The sequence below is a fragment of the Centropristis striata genome, chromosome 12 (assembly GCF_030273125.1).
Source record: "Centropristis striata isolate RG_2023a ecotype Rhode Island chromosome 12, C.striata_1.0, whole genome shotgun sequence".
NCBI classification, from domain to species: domain Eukaryota; kingdom Metazoa; phylum Chordata; class Actinopteri; order Perciformes; family Serranidae; genus Centropristis; species Centropristis striata.
Window position 1 is genome coordinate 29,706,063 of NC_081528.1, and position 20,263 is coordinate 29,726,325.

The window sequence follows — 20,263 nt, forward strand, 5'->3', positions numbered from 1 at the left end:
ATCTTCAGGCCGGTAAAAAAACAAGAAGAGAGGAGCAGAGAAACTGAGTGTCAGCTAGCTTCTCGGTTTCCTTCTTTTATAATCTGCATTTCAAATGGGAATAGTTTCGGGGAGGCTGTGTTCAGGATCAGTGAAGGAGGACTTGGAGGAAAGGGGGAGGGGGTGCCCCAGGTAAATGGATGCTTGTATGATAGTGGGGAGGGTCTCTGGTCCAGTGGCCATGTGATAGAGCAGAGACTTACCCCAGAAGCCCTAGACACTCAAAACATGAAGAAATGGATGGAGAGGGAGCACAGGAGGAGGTGTGTAGAAGACATGGGGAGTGAGGAGGAAAACTAAATAGATCAAGTGGGAAATAACAGAACCAGTGTTCCCTGTAAGACAATGTGAAGTTCTGCTGTCTGTCTGGATGATAAGAGGACGGGGAGAAAAACAGACCGAAAGAAGCTAATTGCTCAGTGGCATCCAGTTTCCAGGGTCACTAAGGCCACAGCCACCGATGGTTAAGACAGTGTAAGACAGAGAAAGAGCCAAAGAGACACATTTTCAAGACGTGAAAAGAAAATGTATAAAAACAGAGTCAAACAGAGAGCGTCAGAGCAGAAAATAGCTGCTGAGACGGACAGAAACAAATGGTAGATTAAAAAAAGACGGAAAAACAAACAGTAAATGGGAGTGTGGGTGAGGGAGTGAGGGTGAAGGTAAAACAAACAGAACTGAGCAGAACAAAGGGAAAGAAAGGCATCGTGAGTCAGAAGATGAATGGTGGTGCAACAGCTATGGCTAGCCCATAAAAGGGAAACTATGTTGTAGGTACATAAATACACTGAGGGGAAATGTTGCTGTATATGACGAGCAGCAGCGCTGGGTTGTTATAAACATAACTTCCTCTCTATGTCTCACTCATGCTCCTTGCATACTCACACACAGAGTGGATGGGAGAGTGTTTGTAATCTTGTAAATGTTGAAGCAGTTCCTGAGCAGCATATGATAGTCATTATTCACTGCTGTCTGTTTTACTTAGATAAATGTTTAAAAAAAAAAAAAGTGGATATGATAGGAAGGCTGAGGATGACAGGGAGGGAAGTTCTGTGGAAGTGAGCCAAATTCTGCTAAATGGAAGATGATGTCAAAGATGATGGATGCTATGACATAAAGGTGTAATGATGCAGAAAGTGATGATGATGGTGATGATGAAGTTGTTTCCTCAAAAAGTATATTCTCGCTGTCAGATTCTCTGAGTTAGGAGAGTTTTTTTTCGGCCCACTTGTTCAATTGGCTGTCAGTTAGCTGAATGTGCAGCATCTTTGTTGATACAGCTGTGATGGAGCATTTTGAAATGTTGTACTTTTATGTCCTCTTGTTGAATTTTTTTTTTTACAATGGTAGTTACAGTTTTCAGGTGTGGCCTGGTCTTCTAAAATTCTTTTTTTTTTGATTGTAGTTGTATCTGACATTTAACAAAAACATTTATAATTAAAGTCAGCACATGGAAGAGGTCAGGGTCAATGGATGGGTCAAACAAACATAGGACTGTCCCCCATGTTACACCAAAACTCAAAGTTGATTTATTGATGAAACGTCATAGTTATTTATGCCAAATGGTGAGCGTTCCTAAATATAACCACATAGTTTTGTTGCCTAATCATAACAGAACTGCAACTGTTTTGCAATGTTAACCACATGTTTAAAACTACCACTGAAATCTGGAAGAAAATAAATTTCCCTCAAAACATAATTGAGAATGCAGTTTACAGTTTTATTAGTAATATTCTTTTTAAGAGACAGGCTTGTAAAATGCTGTATCATCTCTATTTATGATTTCCATCAAATGTTCTCAGTTTGAGTTAAGTCAGTTTAGGTTTTGGACCATTTTGAGAAACTGCGGCTCTTTTCATGGTAAACCTTTAAATTAAGTGATTTTTGAAGATTTATTTTGTGTCAGACACATTGCTCTATACCAGGGGTGGGCAATTAATTTTCCCAAAGGGCCACATGACCAATACCACGAAGGTTGCTGAGGCCGGACCAAAATTCTGAACTAAATTCTGCTCAATATTAATTTAATCACTTTATAAAATACAGTAAATTATCTGGTTTTGAGCTGCTACTGATAGGAATACATTTATGATGAGACTCAATGTGGAGTAAATCAAATATAGCAGTAAAAAGTAGTAAATACTTCAATCACTATATCACTTTTCCATTTATTTTAAACACAACTGTAAATTACCTTTAGCAAGGTTCCTATTAGTATTTTTGTTTCATATAGCTTGTTTTTCATGTTTGTAAAACACCTAGAAGATATACAATGTTGTGATGCTTTTAGTTTGAAAAGGTGCCGTCCAGTGTGAAATGGGTGTTTTCATTTTGAAAGGTTGTGACAGGAAATAACAGGTGGAACGGTTAAATGAAAAACGAACGGTAAATAATAACAAGTGCGCTGCAACTCATATAAAGTTGATATAAACTATGAAAAATGTTTCTATAGTGGCTGGCTGACAGGACACAAGGTTTGTTAAAGTTTATTTTCTTCTGTCACATATATTATTGTCTATATTTGTTGTCTTAACTGTAGTAAAAGTACTTGTTTGCTCAAGTGCTAATGCTAATGTTTGTTAGCTCTTACGGTGGATTCACAAGGTACCTAGGTAAGGTAACTCGGGTTACTCAGATATACGTAAATCGCCTTCAAAATAAAAGCACTGCGGTTGTATTAATTTCTAATTTCTGGGTAACCTCACGCGGGCCGGACAAGGACAGCCAACGGGCCGGATGTGGCCCGCGGGCCGCCCAATGCCCAGGTCTGCTCTATACTGTCTCAGTTGTGGCCGATTTGGAAACACAGAAAAAAAGAGTGCTACTAAAAAGGTATATCACTCTGTAGGAGATCTCAGTAACATAATAACACTTATGTCCCACTGCTGGTATGAAAAGAAATCCCCTCAGATGATCAGGGAAGCTGTTGGGCTGAGTTTGCCTGTATGAGGCAGCCGTATTCACAAAGGAGTTGAAATACATTTAATTGGCCGTTAGATTAGGTTAAACCGCAGGTCAAAGACTGCATGCTTGATTAGGCTACCTTGTGCACCAAGAAGCATCAAGCTTCCTAATAATCAGGCTCTGTGAATTGCACTGCAAAACATATAGAACCCATTCTGTGCTGATGATCTGAACCTCAAACAGGGCAAGTAGAAACTATTCTATGACATCTGTTGAAACTTTATGAAAGTGATGACGACAATGATGATTTCTATGGGAACGAATCCCAAGGGATAGGTGCACACCTGACACATTTATCTTGTGTGTGCGTGCGGTTTCATGTGTTCCCCTTGCAATTATGAGTTCACTCATGGCGGCCTACACTTTCATTCCTCAGCGCGGCCTCGAGGGCCGGCTGAGCCACCTGGAGGGCTTGTCAGGAAGACGTCATATCAATCTCTCCATCCATCTTAAACCACTGTGCTGTGGCTTTTACGAATTGGTAAACACTCAAGGAGTCTTTTCTTCTGAAAGCCCCCTTGATAGCCCCTTCCTCCTCCACTCCATCAGCCCTCTGACTGCTTCAGAAATTAGATATCGGCTTTTCATCAATGATGGGGACTCAAGAAAGTCTCAGCACTATGGATTTGTGATTTCTTTGCGGGCTGTCATGTCTGAGAAGTTAAAAAATGAGTTGGAAAAAGGCTATATGACAATCTTATGACTGTAATAAAGGTTATATTTTTAGTGATGAATGGCTGTGATTGTAAGATTGTGACAGCTTTATGCTCTACAATTGTCCTTTAGTTTGTTTAAGAGGTTTGTCCTGATGAGGTCCTCTCCAGAGGGCTTTCTTCATAATGAGATACTGTGATGAGAAACTGAGATGGCTCAAGGACGTTATTGATGCCATGAATAGTTCTGTGTGGTGTGTGTGTGTGTGTGTGTGTGTGTGTGTATGTGCGTGTGTATGTGTGCGCACGCGTGAATAATGAGTGACACATACTCGTCTACGAGAGTTAGCACCACAGAGAGACTTTGGGGTTTTAGCCTGCTTGTTAATGCATCCATTAATATGTGAGTGTGAGCTTTTATTTGTGTACAAACAAAGTTCACATTCACTTTTTTAATGTGAGTATTTATGACAGACAGTCTGGTGTGTGAGCGTACATGAATATGTGAGTATTCACGCCTCAGTGAGTGCGTAATGTGTGCAGATTTCTGGCAGAGAGAGAGTGTTTGAGCCCACGTACATGTGTGTTCAAGCTTCTAATAATATACAAGGAAGGGTAAGCTGCTATGTATGTTTGTGTTTATACAAGCAAGACAGCATATTTTATATATATATGTGTGTGCCTGCTGCTAAGTTTGTCTCCTGAGGGGGCTTCCAGGAAGTGGGCGAGAGGCTCATTGGAGAGGGATCCTAATCTCTCCTTCAAATCCCTGGAATCCCTGTCTTTCAGAAGCAGGAGGTCACATCGCTCACTGCTCTGCCAGGAGAGACAGAAACAGAGAAAGACAGATGGAGGAGGCGAGAGGGATGGAGAAAGAGAGGGAGGATGAAGAGGAGGAGAGAGAGCTGGAAACACTTCCTTGCCGTGGGCCTCTGGGACAAATTACACCAGGGAAGGTATGTCAGTTATACAGTGCTGCTCTAACACACACACACACACACTCTCTCTTTCTCTCTCACACACACACACACACACACACACACACACACACACACACACACACACACATCAAGGTCTTCTACGCAGGCACAGGCTCACAGGTCATACATGTAGGAGCCTGAACAGATGAACAGATAAACTTTCATAAAATGTTATCTTGTGATTAAAACTGACAAACATATACAACACACACACACACACACACACACACACACACACACACTGACAGAGCATGTTAATGAGTAACGCCCTTAAGGCCAAAACTCATATCAAAAGTCTGCGGGAGAGCACTGAAGGAAATCAGATAATAGCATTTCCTGTGAACTTCCAAAAGCACATCTCCCTCGGACTGACTTTGTTGCTATGGAGATAGTCCTGTCAGGGTTTATGTGTGCTGATGTTTATGTGTGGTGTACAGCATTTCGCAGGGTTGAATTCAGTCTTCCTTCTTTTGAGACAGTGTTTTGGCATTTCTGCTTTACTGGCTTGCATATATGGCGCAGCAGTGAGCGATAGGAAGGAAACAGAAGGAGAGGATGTGACAAAGATTATAAACCAGACTCAGCAACATGATGAGCAAAGAAAGGATGCTCTTCTGAGTGTACCCAAGCCTGTAATTGTGGTTATTAGAGTTTTTTTCCTTAAAGCTGTGCCTGGGAACATTTAATCTAAAAATATACCTTACAACCTGAATCATTACGTGAGAATGCAAAAGATGAGTTTATGGAAATTCTGGGGGAGTGCACGGTCTCTGCTGAGAAATCTTCTCTGTGAACTGGAACTTGAGTGCAAAATACCAAACCAGAGAATGCAGGACCCACTGATGAAGGCCGCACCTGATTTAAAAACTGATTTCCTGCACCACCAACATCATCAACACACACAAAGGAGAAGGAACGTCCAAGGTTTGCACAGTTTAAAGGTTCATTTTACATGATTAAAGTCTAGAAACATATTACCTGCAGCTGTCATGAGGTGCACTAAAAAGAGACATGAATAAAAACAGTTTTAATTAAAATATCTTCTCTAGAATTGAAACTTTCTGCATAAAGTGTTGCTTTAACAAAATTTTCACAAAAAGACATTTTTCTAAAAGACAGAAATCTGTTGATCTGTCCTATATAGTCTAAAAGATGACCATGTAAGGTAGGGTTGACAGGGTTCGTTGGCCTTATGCGTGATGGCAGACTAGACAATAAAAGGAAGTGTCTCAGTGACTGCCTGATACAATACAGAGAGAGTGGTGAATGACTGATCTAGAGTAAGTGAGGCCAGATAAACATCTGGACATATGTTGGAATTCAGTGTTTACAGTGCTGCTTTAAAGGGCAGCTCTCAGGATGTCTCTGACACGCAAAGTGTGCTGGCGAGGTCGACACACACACACACACACACACACACACACACACACACACACACACACACACACACACACACACACACACACACACACACAGGTGCATGACTTAGCTGCACTACACACACACACACACACACACACACACACAAACACACACACAGGTGCATGACTCAGCTGCACTATACACACACACACACACACACACACACACACACTCACAGGAAAGCCCAGTCACAGCCTGCTGGCTTTTAGGACCCTCTTTAGTCATGCCACTGTTGAGTCTGCAGTAACCTGTAATGCTTTTACAGTTGAGTGAATGTACTGTGTTTGACTCCTGATGTAGAGTTCTTAGTCAGTTGAGGGGGGTTGCATTTCAGGTTAGGGTTGTTAGTAGCAGGTTTTTTAGCTAGCTGCTTATATCCCTTTGAACACCGACTGATTCAGAAATGTTTTACTGTTTATTTAGTTGCCAAGTGGAGCATTTAAATGTATAATTATGTGAATGCACGGTTAAATATCCCTGATTGGTTAATCTGTTTCTTACACTGTTTTATATTTTGTTTTGGTTGTTTATAGTTTTTGGAGAATCTTCTTGGGCTCTACTGTAAACTCCTTAATGAAATAAGTTCATACAAATACACTTGACATAGACTAGGTTGTGGATGTTCATTATGTTAAAAAAAATCAATAACACCTCAAGCACAAATCCTACTGTTTCCCGTAAATATATATTATATATATCAGGGTTTCCTGCAGACCTTATTTGGCCAGGCGCCCCGCCCGGCCTGAAATCTGTAGCGCCCGGGCTAGAATGTCCGGCAAAAAAAAAAAAAAAAAAGATGCAACGCATGCAAGCGACACGGCAGCGCTTGAGAACTAATCTACCAGTACACATAGATAGATGTGTGTTCTAATGAATTAATGTTGCTTCTTTAGTGCTGCGCTGTCTGCCTGCAGTGCATTGTGCGCCATATCTCTCTCTTACACACACTCACACATGCCAATTGCGGCCCTCGTGACGATATTTTGTGGCCCCCACCTTGATATGAAATTTTAATGTTAGTGCGGTCCTTTAGGCGCTCGCTATCCCGGTACTTTCTGCCATCTACAAATGTCATGATGCTCATGTCATCATGAAAGACATAAATATTGAGCGCAAAATGAAAGGCAAATGCTACTGGACAGTTTATTATCTGCAGTGTTGTTTGTAAACTATACTTTGTATGCTGGCATAGACAGTCTGGCCTTAATTTTCTGTTAGAAAAACTGCAGCTACTCCTGATAGTTTTTTATCCTCTTTAATTGCTTCACACATGAACAAGGTACAGGACTTGCTGTGGTGAGGTTTCACGAAAATAAAACTCTGTGTGCGGGATCACGCATCACAACATGGCGACCGGTCCGGATCCATAAAAACACACATTATACAGCAAATAATAATAATCAACCTATGCAAATAACTTTTACTCACACACAACGACCACTAAGTGATAACAGTTATGATGAGGCTCAGTTTGACTCTGCCGTAACCAACGAGGATGTGCGGCAGCAGCGGCGCACTTAACTGGTAACTTTTCCTCCGGAACTGTTCGTCGTTCATTCGGGTCTAATCGTGACGTTCGGCGACGTCCCGAACAGGGCAGAGCAGGGAAGTTCAATAGTACCCTTCTCGGGAAGTTTGCACATTAAATAATTTATATATAAAACATTTAATCATTCCATGTATGTTATATTAGTAATATTTACATTATAATGATAACAATAATAACACATAACATTAACATATATGTATTTATTATCATTATAAAAATCTGTCTCTTGTTGCCTTTCTGTATATCCGTTCTGTGAGAACATATATATACGTATACATCTGGCAGCAAGAAGTAGGCAGGAGAAGCCTTTTTCAGAAGAACCGTTCATGTTCTTTTATATTCCATTCATGTTCAGGACAGTTCATGTTCAGAAGAAGCCATTGAAGTTAAATAACTGTTAATAATGGCATTTGAGAAGTTTGGATTTTTTTAGCAAAGTTTTTTTTGTGGAATACCAAGTAATTTGAGTTTGAGACCCCTGCTTTAAAGAATGCAATGTTGCACTTATGAAAAGTATTTGATTTGATTTATGATTATACAGTCTATGTAAGCTTGAAGTTGTCTCTCTAAGAGAGTAATAGCTAGAGTTGAGAGTTGCAAGTTCCCTGCAATAAAACAGATTGTTGTCAATTCATAATACTTTCTCATCTCCTAATTTAATACTTGTTACACAATAATTAAAATGCTTCAATTACTGTTTACGACGCTGTGATCGGTGATGGGAAATATTGGATCGGCCGATACTGATTTAAGTAAGATCGGAAAAAAGTGCGCTAAAGTGCCCTCTAGATTGGTGAAAACGAAAGTGCCTTATTGGCTGCCCTTTACACGTGCAAAAAATTATTTGGTGCCCCTTCATACAATGACTTATGATGATGTGCCCTCTAGTGCAAGAAAATTTGATAACTTGCCTTAATGACAGCCCTTCTAGTGCCCTTTTTCCTGTCTTGGTGCCTCTGTGGTTGAAAAAGCGCGCAAAACTGCCCTCTAGAGTGGTGAAAATGAGAGAAAGTGCCTTATTGGCTGCCCTTTACACATGAAAAAACTTAGGCCTATTGATTGCCCTCTAGGGTTCCCCTTTATCCAATAAATTATGATGATGTGCCCTCTCGAGATTCTATAATACGGTATCACCGAACTATGAATAATGTTATGTGAGATGTTTGCTCTCATTTAGCTCTCAAAGTGCACAAAATAGATGCATTTTACTTAAAAATGTACAAATTTTCTAACGGGGGGGCATGCCCCCGGACCCCCCTAGATGGATCGGTTCGATGGTTTTGATTGTCAGTACCATATCATTAATTACTTTGACCTGGATCTCATTTTAACTTAATGCTAATATTTCATCATACATGATGCATCATAGCTTTTTGCGTGCTGGTGGGCCCATGTTGTGCAGAATCTGCCCTTTTTATTTTTTCGCCCCCGCCCTTCTAACAGTTTGAGTCTGCCACTGCCTAGTCTGTTTCTGTTTTCTGAATTTTCTGTTGGCTTTATGTGCCAAGGGTTCCCAAACTTATTAGGCCATGACCCCAAAAATAAACAGTTCGTGTTTTCCATCTTCATGTTTGTGGGTTTATTGTTAAGCAACTTCTCTCAAATTTTAGGGGCAAAAAATAAAAATTGATTAAGCATCTTCTCTTTAATATTGAGGGCAATAATAATAATTAAACAATCTAAGTAATTAATTAATTAAACCCCCCCCCGAGAACAGTTCTCGAGTTGAACCCCCCGCACTCACCTCCCCCCCTGGCCAAAGTTTTTTCCTGCAGGAAACCCTGTATATATATATATATATATATATATATATATGTTAGTGTATGAGTGCAGTAATGTGTATATGTGAATATGTTTTATTGCACAGTGTGTAAGTGTACATCGTGTGCAGTATGAGTTCCCCCTCGGCTGGTCAAATGTTTGTTTTAAGAGCATTTGTTCTGAATGTGTACATCTGTGTGTGTCTGCATGTGTGTTTGTGTGTGTGTGTGTGAGCATACTGTTGCCGCAGAGCAGAGCAACACTGCAGCTGCATGTTTGGTTTTGCTTCAGTGCCTGTCATGGACTGAGGGCTACTGATGGAGACAAACACTGAATATTTAGACTGGGCACAGACATACAGAGTGATACAATGACTAAACAACCAGTTTAGAGCATACTCTCTTTAATTCAAGGATCAAAAATATGACAATATACAGTACAAGATTTTGCTTTAATCAATATTTCTTGCGTACAAGTGAAAAATACAGTATTTCGGGTAATTTTGTATTTGAGGCGGTGGGAATCAAAAAACTTTCTCTGGGAGTCTTTGCATTACTAGCCTGCATGGCTCCACATACAGAAATAATTAGCTGCTCTCTCACTCTCTGACACATACAGTACAAATAAATAAAGACACAAGTTCCACTACTTACTCTAAACAATATTAGTATATCTGAAACAAAATTCGGTCATGATAGGTTGAAAACCTCATATATTTAAAAACCTTTTCAACTATTGTTGAAAGGCTTCTGATAAAATTGATTGCTCAAATTTACGGTGCTAAAAGTGTGCTGTGGGTTACTGCACCTACTCAGGCTTTTTACCTTAGAAGCTTTAAAAACTACCTGTAAGCATTCAAATGTGTGTTATGGCAATAACTCATCTCACAGTCCTGCAAGTAGAAGTTTTAATATGATGAAGAACAAGGTCAGATTTGTTTCCCCAACCAAAACAAACGATATATAATGCCCTCTAAATGTGTTAATGTGCTCCCTGCTCCCTTACCTACAGGACTGACATTTGATAGCATCTACAGAAATAATTGAGTAATACATTTATCATGGTGTTTTAGCTTGATAGAGGAAGGGATTGTATCATGTATTCTCATGATCTGAATCCACAGTAGAGTCCTTGAAGGAACCAATTCAGCCTGTTTATTAAATGTTAAAATACCAAAAACTGTCTCTTTTATGACATTTTTATGACTGTGTTGTGTGAACATCGGATGTTGACGTTTCCCAGATGCTATAGGGAATAAAATGGAAAGCCATCTGGTAAGAAACTGCATTTTATTAAAAAGCATTCTACCTAGAATATTCTGACTGAGAGAATCTCCTTTAAGTTGCTGGATCCTGACTGTGTTCAGGTTTGGGGATCAGGATATAAATAATAAACTAGTGGCTATTTTGTGTTGTCAAAATCCCAAAATAGGCTGCTGTTAATGAGGAACAGATGCCATGTCTGATCCCACAGGTCAACATCAGCTTTAACACACTCTCTGTATCTACATCTGAATAGTGTTTGTTGTAGATACAGTATTCTACTTCACAATAAATTATTTATTTTTAATGGGCAAAATTAGCAGTTTATCTAACTGGGAACACATTTTATTTATATTTTAGTTAAAACAACAGTTCAACTATGGACGACTCATCCTCATGTCAGTGGAACCTCCGGTGAAGTCGAACGCAGCCGGTTAGCTGGTGCAGCAGTGTGTCAAATAGGTATCCAAAAGCAAAACAAGACCATAAAATTACTCCACACAGCTTCTGCAGCACAATCTCAGTGTTTTATAGCCAAATGATTGCACTTTTGTTCCAGAAGTCTAAAATCCCATATCTCTATGTCTCCCACATTGTCGTCTGGTTGCCCTAAAGCAATCAGACAGAGTTTTTCTGCCTTCATGTGCTCCTCATAAACACTGACCTCCTGCATTTAACAGCTGTAAACACAGTGCCTCGAGGTCGTGACGCTTTTTGATTTGAGAAAATAGAGACACTTTGCGCTGCAAAGGCACAATGAAAAAGGGGAACATCCACAACAGTTTTCTAGGTCATATTTAACATTTTTATTGGCTTGAAGTTGTTTAAATATGCATGAGACCTCGACTTTAAACAAAATGGGAGAGGTATAATGTCAAATTTCTCTATTTGTTTCTGTATATCCTGTCTGAATTTTCTATTCATGAATTACATATACTTGTATGCTTTTTGGCAGCATGCCCTTCCTTAGTATATTGCATTTGAAAGAATAATGACTGAGGTAAAAGATGCTGTCTGGAGTAATGTTATTGGCACTTCCGCCCTTTTAAAAAAAAAAAAACCTGTACAAAGTCTATTTCTACTGACAGAAGATCTGTTGGAGACAGTTCACACGGAGCTGCTACACTAGATGTCTATACGAGACATGTGTTATACATGGACATATAAAGGTATCTTTGGAAGCCCATTTCTACAATTAAAAGAAAAGAATCTGATAAAAACAAATGTGTCTGTAATTAAAATGAGAAACTTTCTCTAAATAATAACATAGCATCACAAAATATTAGTAATATATAGATTTAGTATGTCAAAATAATGAGAAACTTTCACTAAAGATACAAACTCATTATTGTGAGATACTAAGTCATTGTTTTAAATTACTTTTTCATTATTTTGGGATAGTTTCATTGTTTTGAGATGCATAAATTATCATATGTAGAAACATACTATTTTTGTAGTTTCTCATTATTTTAGACACTAACTCACTATTTCAAAAAAGTTTCTCAATAAATTACTTGTTTTTCACAGGACCAGCAGAAACGGGCTTCCATAGGTCCCTTACCAACATTACAATAAGAGAATAATGTAACATTTTTGGAGGGAGCTTTATTTGACTTTCAAATGAGTGCATAAATTCTACACTGTTTCACCGTTTTTTTCCTGAATCATCTGACTCCAGATCGCAAGTTGTGCATTGTGGATGGAAATGCATTAATTAGATAGCCTGGTGTATAAAGGGGTGCACAGTATGTCGACAGGCGTCACTATGCTTCTCCTGACAAAGTGAAGACATAGAAGCAAAGCCGGCCTTTCTGGTGTGAATAACAGTGGCAGTTTTTTTCTGATATCTTTCTTGCTTGTCCCCCCTCCCCTCACCCTCTAGCCCTTTCTCTCTTTGTCATCCCTACTCTGTGTTCCCTCCCTCTCCTCCTCTGAGTTGGTGATGCGCTGATATCTCTTGGCGGTGGATGTGGGGGCTCTCATTGCTGCGCTGCCTCAGTCTTCTGCCCTGTGGTGCCTCTTCATATCTCATGGTACTTGTGTTCTCCTCCTCATTCGTCTCCCTCTATCTCCCACCCAGCCTGCAAGCCTCTGTCTCCCTCTCTTCTCTCACTCCCAGACGACATCGCCTTTAATTAGAATTCAACTGTCAACACAAACCCTGTTCCACTGAGTTTACTTCACCTCTGACCCTGTGACCTCAGGCTCATCTGCAGTCGCAGCGATCTCCTTTTCACATTCCTCCCTAATTGGTCATTGCATAAACAAAACACTTGCCTTTTGCTTTACGACAGCAAATTTCAACTCTGTGCCCAGTTTGTTTTTCTTTCACCCTTTTCCTCAACTTTCTTCTCTATCTCATAAACATCCTGCTCTCTCTTTCTTCCCTCTCTTCCCCTATCAGTGCCCTAAAATACCTCCCCTGACCCTGCTCACTGTCCTCACCTCCTTCACATCTTCCTCCCTCCTTCCCTCTCTCCCCTTCTTGTGAGTCCTGTCAGTGTCTCATGGTGTTCTTGCCAAACTTGTCGCCAAGTTGTTGGATGAGCAGACCCAGCTCTCCGGCGGCCTCGGACTTCTCTTCCAGGAGCTCATAACGGAGGCTGGAAATGTCTTGCTTGATCTCCTTCAGCTCGCCTACAACACAGTCACACACGGACACGATAATCAGGACACGTGAGGAAATACAGACGTGTATGCAGGTAGACACCCATCCTCAAGGCCACAGCACTGTGCTATAGCTGACACGTGTGAGTACAAGCAGCCATACAGAACATACAATACAGTGACAGTACATGACCTCATTTCATGGACTTTATCTCTCACACACAGTAAATCATACAATTTGTCCTTCACACACAGTCCATGTAGTCATGCAAACACAAGCCCTGAGCAAGTACTGACACAATAAGAGTGGGTCTTAAAGGGACAGTCCATCCCCAAAATAAAAATATATATTTGTCTTCTTACCTGTAGTGCTTTTTATCAATCTGGATTGGTTTTGTTGGACTTTCACAGTGTTGGAGATGTCTGCCTTCTCTCAAATACTTTGGAACTATGTGGCGTTTTGCTCGAGGCGCTCAAAGCGCCACAAAACTATATTTAAAAAAACTCAACAGTAATATCTCTTTCCAGAAATCATTACCCGGCTACTCACGATAATCCACAGACCTTGTTGTGAGCAGTTTCATGTAAAAGCAACTTTCTTTCTGGTGTAGTTTCTATGTGAAATTGCTCTCAAAGGTCTGTGGATTATCCTGAAAAGGTGTCCCTTCAACCATCCCTTAGTTTAGGTGCTTAGTTTCTCTCAATTTCTGGTTGCCTGTGGAATCATAATTATGTTATTTGAGCCCATAGACACTCGACAATTGAGCCAAGGTACCATCATATTGCTGTTTGACAATACTTTAAACCATAACCCAGATGCACATTATATTAAAAAAGTCTGTCCTAGGTAATTAGTTTCTTGCTCTCCAATTCTACTCTTTAACCATCTGATTTAACCACATCACATCTTTGAGGCTATTTTAAGTGATTTTACACTTTTTAAGACTGAGGCTCCCCTGAAACTGTTTGCATAGGTTCTCTTACAGGTAAGAAAGACAGTATGTATCCTTCTTTTGGGGTGAACTGTCCCTTTAATGAAGAGAAAATCTTATTTTTACCTTCATTTACTTCATCGCTCTCTCTGTCCACTTGAGCTTTCAGCACATATCGCTTTATGAGGCGCTTCATGATATTCTATGCAAAGGAGAAGAAAGGACAAGATTATATAGAGAGAAGGTGATGAGGTGATGTGACAATACAGGCTGTATTTCTCCACATTTGTGTGCTTGCCCCTACGGACACACACACAATCATGCAGACAGAGAACAGCTCTGTGTCTCTGAGACTGTCTGTGAAATGTTAAGTATTGATCTGTAGCCAATAGGGACGTCCTGCAGCTGCTGCCAAGGCTCAGGCAGTCAATCTCTGCATGCAAGCGCGCTGGAGATGAGTCTATACCTGTCACCATACATACAGCACACATACAAATGTCTAATTAGATGACATGTCAATGCTTGTGTATTTGTAAGCCGGATGTTGATGAAACACACACATGCACACACACACACACACACACACACACACACACACACACACACACGCACACAAACTGGGATGGTTGAGACAAAAGAGCAGTGGACCAGTGAAGGAAGTTAGATTTCCCTCAGGGAAAAGGTGAAGGGCAGACTCAGGAGGAGAGCATCTCTTCCCTCCTCAGCGTGATACTTTGAGCTCATTTACCGAGTGCCTGCTTTCGATTTCCCTCAAACAGCTCATTAGAGGCATTTTCAGCCGTGCTTGGTTGCTCTTTTTCCTTGTTGCCATTCTTCCTCACAATACTGCTCACTTGTTCAATCCTTGCAGTTGAAACTCTTGTAAAATTCTTTCCTCTCTGTTGCCCTTCTTTGTTTTATATTCCTCAGCCTTAATCTTTCTCTCTCTCTCATTTAATGTATTTTTTCCTGAATACTTGTTCGTTTTTTAGGGTCTCCAGTTGTGCTCCATCTCATCCTTCCTTCTCAGTCTTACCTGGTATCTGGTCGGGTGTTCTCTAGATTTCTTTGGGATGAACTCCTCTCCCGGCCGTGGATAAGCCCTGAGGCGATCATCCTGTTGGACAGTGAGACACAATGTGTGTTAACGTCACATTTCAGGGTTGGGTGAACTTCTATCATGGAAGCATTTTGAAAAGGGTGTTAGAGGAGGCAACACACAGCCAAAACAAAACAACAATAAAAGGCAGGGCTTAGTATTTGTATCTAGTGCTCACAGATGTCTTCAAAGAGAATCAAGTGCATCACTTGACCAGAGTGAATCTCTATTAACTCAACTCTAGATGCCTTCCACGTCCATGACCTTGCTTTGTAGCTTGTGTATCATTTCAGCACTGCAGTGTCAGAATGAGTTTCAACTTAAGTGTGGACACACAACTAGCTGCTACTCTATATGCACTAAAGCTGCAGAGGAGTAGAGCTTTCTTAATCTTAAGTTAACATAATAGCTGGTTGGTATAAAAGTTTTATAATGAATAATAAGCAACATGTAGAGTTTTGCTTTTTATGAAGAATAACTGACATACTTTAAAAGTTTATCTCTACACAGAAGGCCTGGATAATGTTTTACTTTGCAGTGTGTAGTGTAAAGTCACCATCATGCATTACCTTTATGTAAGTATACCATATTTGATTTTTTTTTAAAAAGCCCAGTGGAAATAAAATAGAGTGGTTAAAATGTGTTAAAGACCGTTCCATTTCTCTTGGAAAGCAACTCAGTTTTTAAAGATTTCTGAATATACAATAATATGTAAAGTAAATTAAACACACTCATTTGCATCAACATTTATTCTTAAATGTCATACAACATAACAGAAAAACATACTGAAGTTCATGATCCCCAAAAAGCCACTGTATGTACAACTAGAGAATCAATTATGTGGAATAGGTGTCATGTAGGATTTCAGTCATCTTTAAAAGAATTCACATTTATTTTATATTGTTTATATTGTTGTTATTTTGCAAGGAAATGCATCTTGTGCTCTCTAAAAGAACTTTTGCACATTCATTTTTTATGACTTTGTAGCACACCTCCTGCAAATACAAATGATTTGCAATAGAGACGCAAATTAACATTTTTATCTACTCACTGCTTTATTGAACCACACAACCAGATGGCAAGTGCTGTTTCAGCTTCATGTGAATGTGAGGAACACATCTTTTATGCAGAGCTTTACCAAAGCCCAACTGACAAAGCACAAGTCTCTTTGTTGTCTACTCTGTGATCTCTTCTCTATCAATAACCTGCTTTGTCAGACTTTGCTGCCTTCATTTACAGTTTTTCTCAGTCGCTTTGGTGCATTTCTAACTTCACTATTTACATTTGCACAACAGTTTCTGCGTTTCTAAAAACAATTAGTACAAACTGCAAAACCCAGTTGATAACCTGCAAAAGCGTGTCACTTGCTCAAAATGGATAGCTCATTCCTCAAAAGCAAGTATTCATGTCAATGAAAGTGTCAGTGTCATCAAGATGAAAAGTCCTGACACCATTGTTTATGAACAAGATAGTCAAATGGCTTTGTCATGTTTTCATTATGACAGTTTACTCTGTAAATGTTTTCCAATGCAAAAAAGTCAGATCTTGGTGACATTACCTGAAAATGCTCAAGACACTTCAAACTATTTTCACAGCCATTTGAAAACTACAGTAAAGTTACACACTACTGTATTTAGTGAGATAACTAACTAAACTTAAACTAAATGTTTCACATTTGTATTGCATATGCTCTTTGCAATTCTAATTTGTTCACAGCATTGTGCAAAAAGAAAAAAAAAACCTTTACCCATTCACAACAAAGATAAACTTCCTTTGGGTAGAGCTGTGCAAAACTTCAAACAATATCGCAGTACATAATGGAACTGAACATACAACATACATAGTAATGTAAATCATTCATAAACATCCAGACATTCCTCTCTGTCTGGCCACATAGTTTCATCTACATCACAGCCAATATTGTCTCTTACAATGCAGCGAGGAAAGTATCTCCTCGAGTGGTGAATCCACCCTCATTAGTGAAAGCTGAGGTTCACCTGAGAGAAATTGTTCAATTTAGGAGACATTTCCAGGAAAAAAAAAGTTCAACATTTTTGTATGTAATGACTGTTGTTCAAACGTTAATAGTGACGTGAGAAATGCACCAAAGCGACTGAGAAAAACTGTAAATGAAATTCAATTTATTTGCTTTTGGCAAGATGTTTATCGTGCCAACTACAGCCAATATATGAAAGACAGATTCACTAAAGGGCCTGAGCATCAACTATTGCATGAAAGCAAATGCACATGCAAACACTGTATCAAATGAATGTTCATGTTCAATGTTCAACGTCCCCTGAGGATACCCTGGATATCTTTCATGACATATGCTGATTTGAAACTCACACGATTAGCTTTAATTATCACTTTAAGCATCACTTTTCTCCCACATGAGAAACATAAACCAAACAACTGAGAGGAAAAAATGACTGATTCCGAAAGACCGTATTATCTTCTCCAAATCTCATTTGACATTCTCGACGCTGCTCTGTGGACAAGTGTAAGCTCATGTATTGATTGCTTGCTGCACCTGCTTGGCTCTGCAGTTAAACTGTCAGAGAACTTCAGGAGCTCACAGAGGCAGTGGGGTGTAACCCATCTTGTCCCCCATGCGAAACCTGCCCGGGCATTTGAGCAGACGCAGGAAGATCCAATGGCCTGACTAATAGCTTAGCCGAGGAGCTGGGGTGAGCCATTTGAGCCGAGGAATCAGACAGAGGAAATGTCGGCAGACAAGGCCAGCATGAAGATTGATTCTGTGGTAAATGGCCTATGATATTTTGTTCACGCACTACTTTCTTTTCATTATAGTGATTTTATTTAGATGGACAATCGTTGAGAGGTAAAGTTGCATATGATGCATGTTGTGGGAATATCTTGTATTTCCACAAGGCTATCTGAGCACACTTAACATTATATATGCTAAAAATTGATTTTTCTTATAGTTGCTTTAATAACAAAAGCAATAAGAGCAAACTTGAGATGAACATAACCAAACTATTAGAAAGGGCTGTCTGTGACTTGCTTTTGAAGCTGTCACTTCACCGTACCATTTTCCTTTTAATAATAGTAATACTTTTCTGAATGGGTGGCAAGAAAAACAAGTTTCATGGTGTCAGTTATTAGCTTGTCATTATTCTCTCCCACCACTGTTCCAGTGAAATGTAAGAGTAGCTGAATTAAAGTACTCTTTGTCACAAAATAATTATAGTGAGATGAGGAGAAACAGTCTCATATTTAGTGGCTACTGCAACTTGATTTGGAAAATCATTCATTTTTGTTGTCAAATGTAATGTCAGCCCATTAGCTGTTCCCCGTCACACAGGATGATGTACGGTATACAAACTACCGAAATATTATTTAGTTTGTGTCTGCAATTCATCATGAGATTACAAATAAAATACATCCTGACACTGACCTTGGCCTGCGAGTTGAGCCTGCCCAACTCCAGCTCGTTGTTATGGCGACGGCTGTTGGCCTTGCAGAGGTGTATCAGGCAGGACTTGATGCGGAGGACCAGGTAGTAGAAGGACTTTGGGCTGGGAACCAGGTTGAAGGGCGCAGGCAGGGTGCGGCCCTCGTCAAAGTAGGACAGCCACAACTTGGCTCGGGCAAACTTCCACTCCACGTCAGCATCCTCCTGCAGAGACAGAGACAGACAGAAACAGAGGCAGACAGACAGAGACAGACAGAGATATAGACAGACATAGACAGACAGAAACAGAGGCAGACAGACAGAGGCAGACAGAGACAGACAGAAACAGACAGAGACAGACAGAGACATATAGAGACAGAGACAGGTAGAGACAGGCAGAGAAATAGACAGACATAGACAGACAGAAACAGAGGCAGACAGACAGAGATAGACAAAAACATATGGAGACATATAGAGACAGAGACAGAGGAGGACAGAAACAGACAGAGACACACAGAGAGAGACATATAAAGACATATAGAGACAGAAACAGACAGAGACAGACAGAGACAGAGGGTGTATTTGAAATAAGCAGGGCTGGTGAAGATTTACAGAAACTATCAGATTGGAGAAACCTTTGAGAAGAAAAACTTGTTACTCACTGTTATCTAGTTCTTATTAGTTGAATATGGTTTACTTTAAGTCAAGACAATTGCATCCAAACAATAAAAGCTAGTAGAACAAATGAATCCCAAACTAATTACATGTTATAACATTAAACTGCTGATATGTAATTGTTAAAGTAAATAATTACAAATGTAAGCAAAGTTCGGGGTTATATGACTAATTACCAGTGTTAGGGAAGCTACTTTGATTTGCTTTGCAAGCTACCAATTATGTCAAACTGAAAGAACAACAGCAAAGCTGCTCTAGGGAGGAGAAACACCCTTAGGTTATCAAATGACTATATACATATGATACGAAATACAAAATAGTCATATGCCAGAAAACAAACAAACAAATAAGTGTAGTTGATTTGTATTGCAAACAGTGCCTAAGTGCTCACAGGTCATACAAGCACTATGCAAAAAAAGTGCAAGGAATGTCACCTTTGGTTTTTGTATAAAATGCCCATCAGTATAAAATAAAATAAATTAAAGTCCAAGTGTGGGTATTGCACCTAGCAGGATTACTCAGTTAGCGAGGTACAGTTACAGTAGAAAAGCACAGGTTATATTAAAAAGAAAATGTTTTTAGTTTCGGTTGTTAACTCAAATATTGCAAAAAATAAACTAAAGTAATTACTTAATGAATCAATATGTAAATATGAATGTCGTTTCACTCCCAGCAAGCTACTACAAAATGTAGTTCAATTAACTAATTACTTTATTCACAATTACATGTGTTATGCGAGAAACAAAACATCTGATTCATGTAATAAATTCCCTTTAACTTTGCTGTATCTGTTGTCATATTGTCAGCTGTGGTCTAACATCTCAGTCAGGTGTTTTTTTTAACATGTTTGAAAAATACTATAATTGCTTTTTTTCAGTTATGTGACAACTTTCCAGTGAGACTTC

At 39.5% G+C, this 20,263-nt stretch overlaps 1 protein-coding gene across 1 annotated transcript in view; it reads right to left on the reverse strand.

The window, feature by feature from the left end:
- Window positions 1–12,605: 12,605 nt before the first annotated feature.
- Window positions 12,606–20,263, reverse strand: part of LOC131982299 (short transient receptor potential channel 7-like) — a 57,556-nt gene continuing 49,898 nt past the window's right edge. Inside the window, exons 9-12 of the mRNA XM_059346917.1 lie at window positions 18,687–18,908; window positions 15,206–15,286; window positions 14,296–14,371; window positions 12,606–13,267 (exon numbers count right to left, since the gene is read on the reverse strand). Of these exons, the coding sequence (XP_059202900.1) occupies window positions 13,128–13,267; window positions 14,296–14,371; window positions 15,206–15,286; window positions 18,687–18,908 (519 nt within the window). The 3' untranslated portion in view covers window positions 12,606–13,127. The remainder of the gene's footprint in view (window positions 13,268–14,295; window positions 14,372–15,205; window positions 15,287–18,686; window positions 18,909–20,263) is intronic.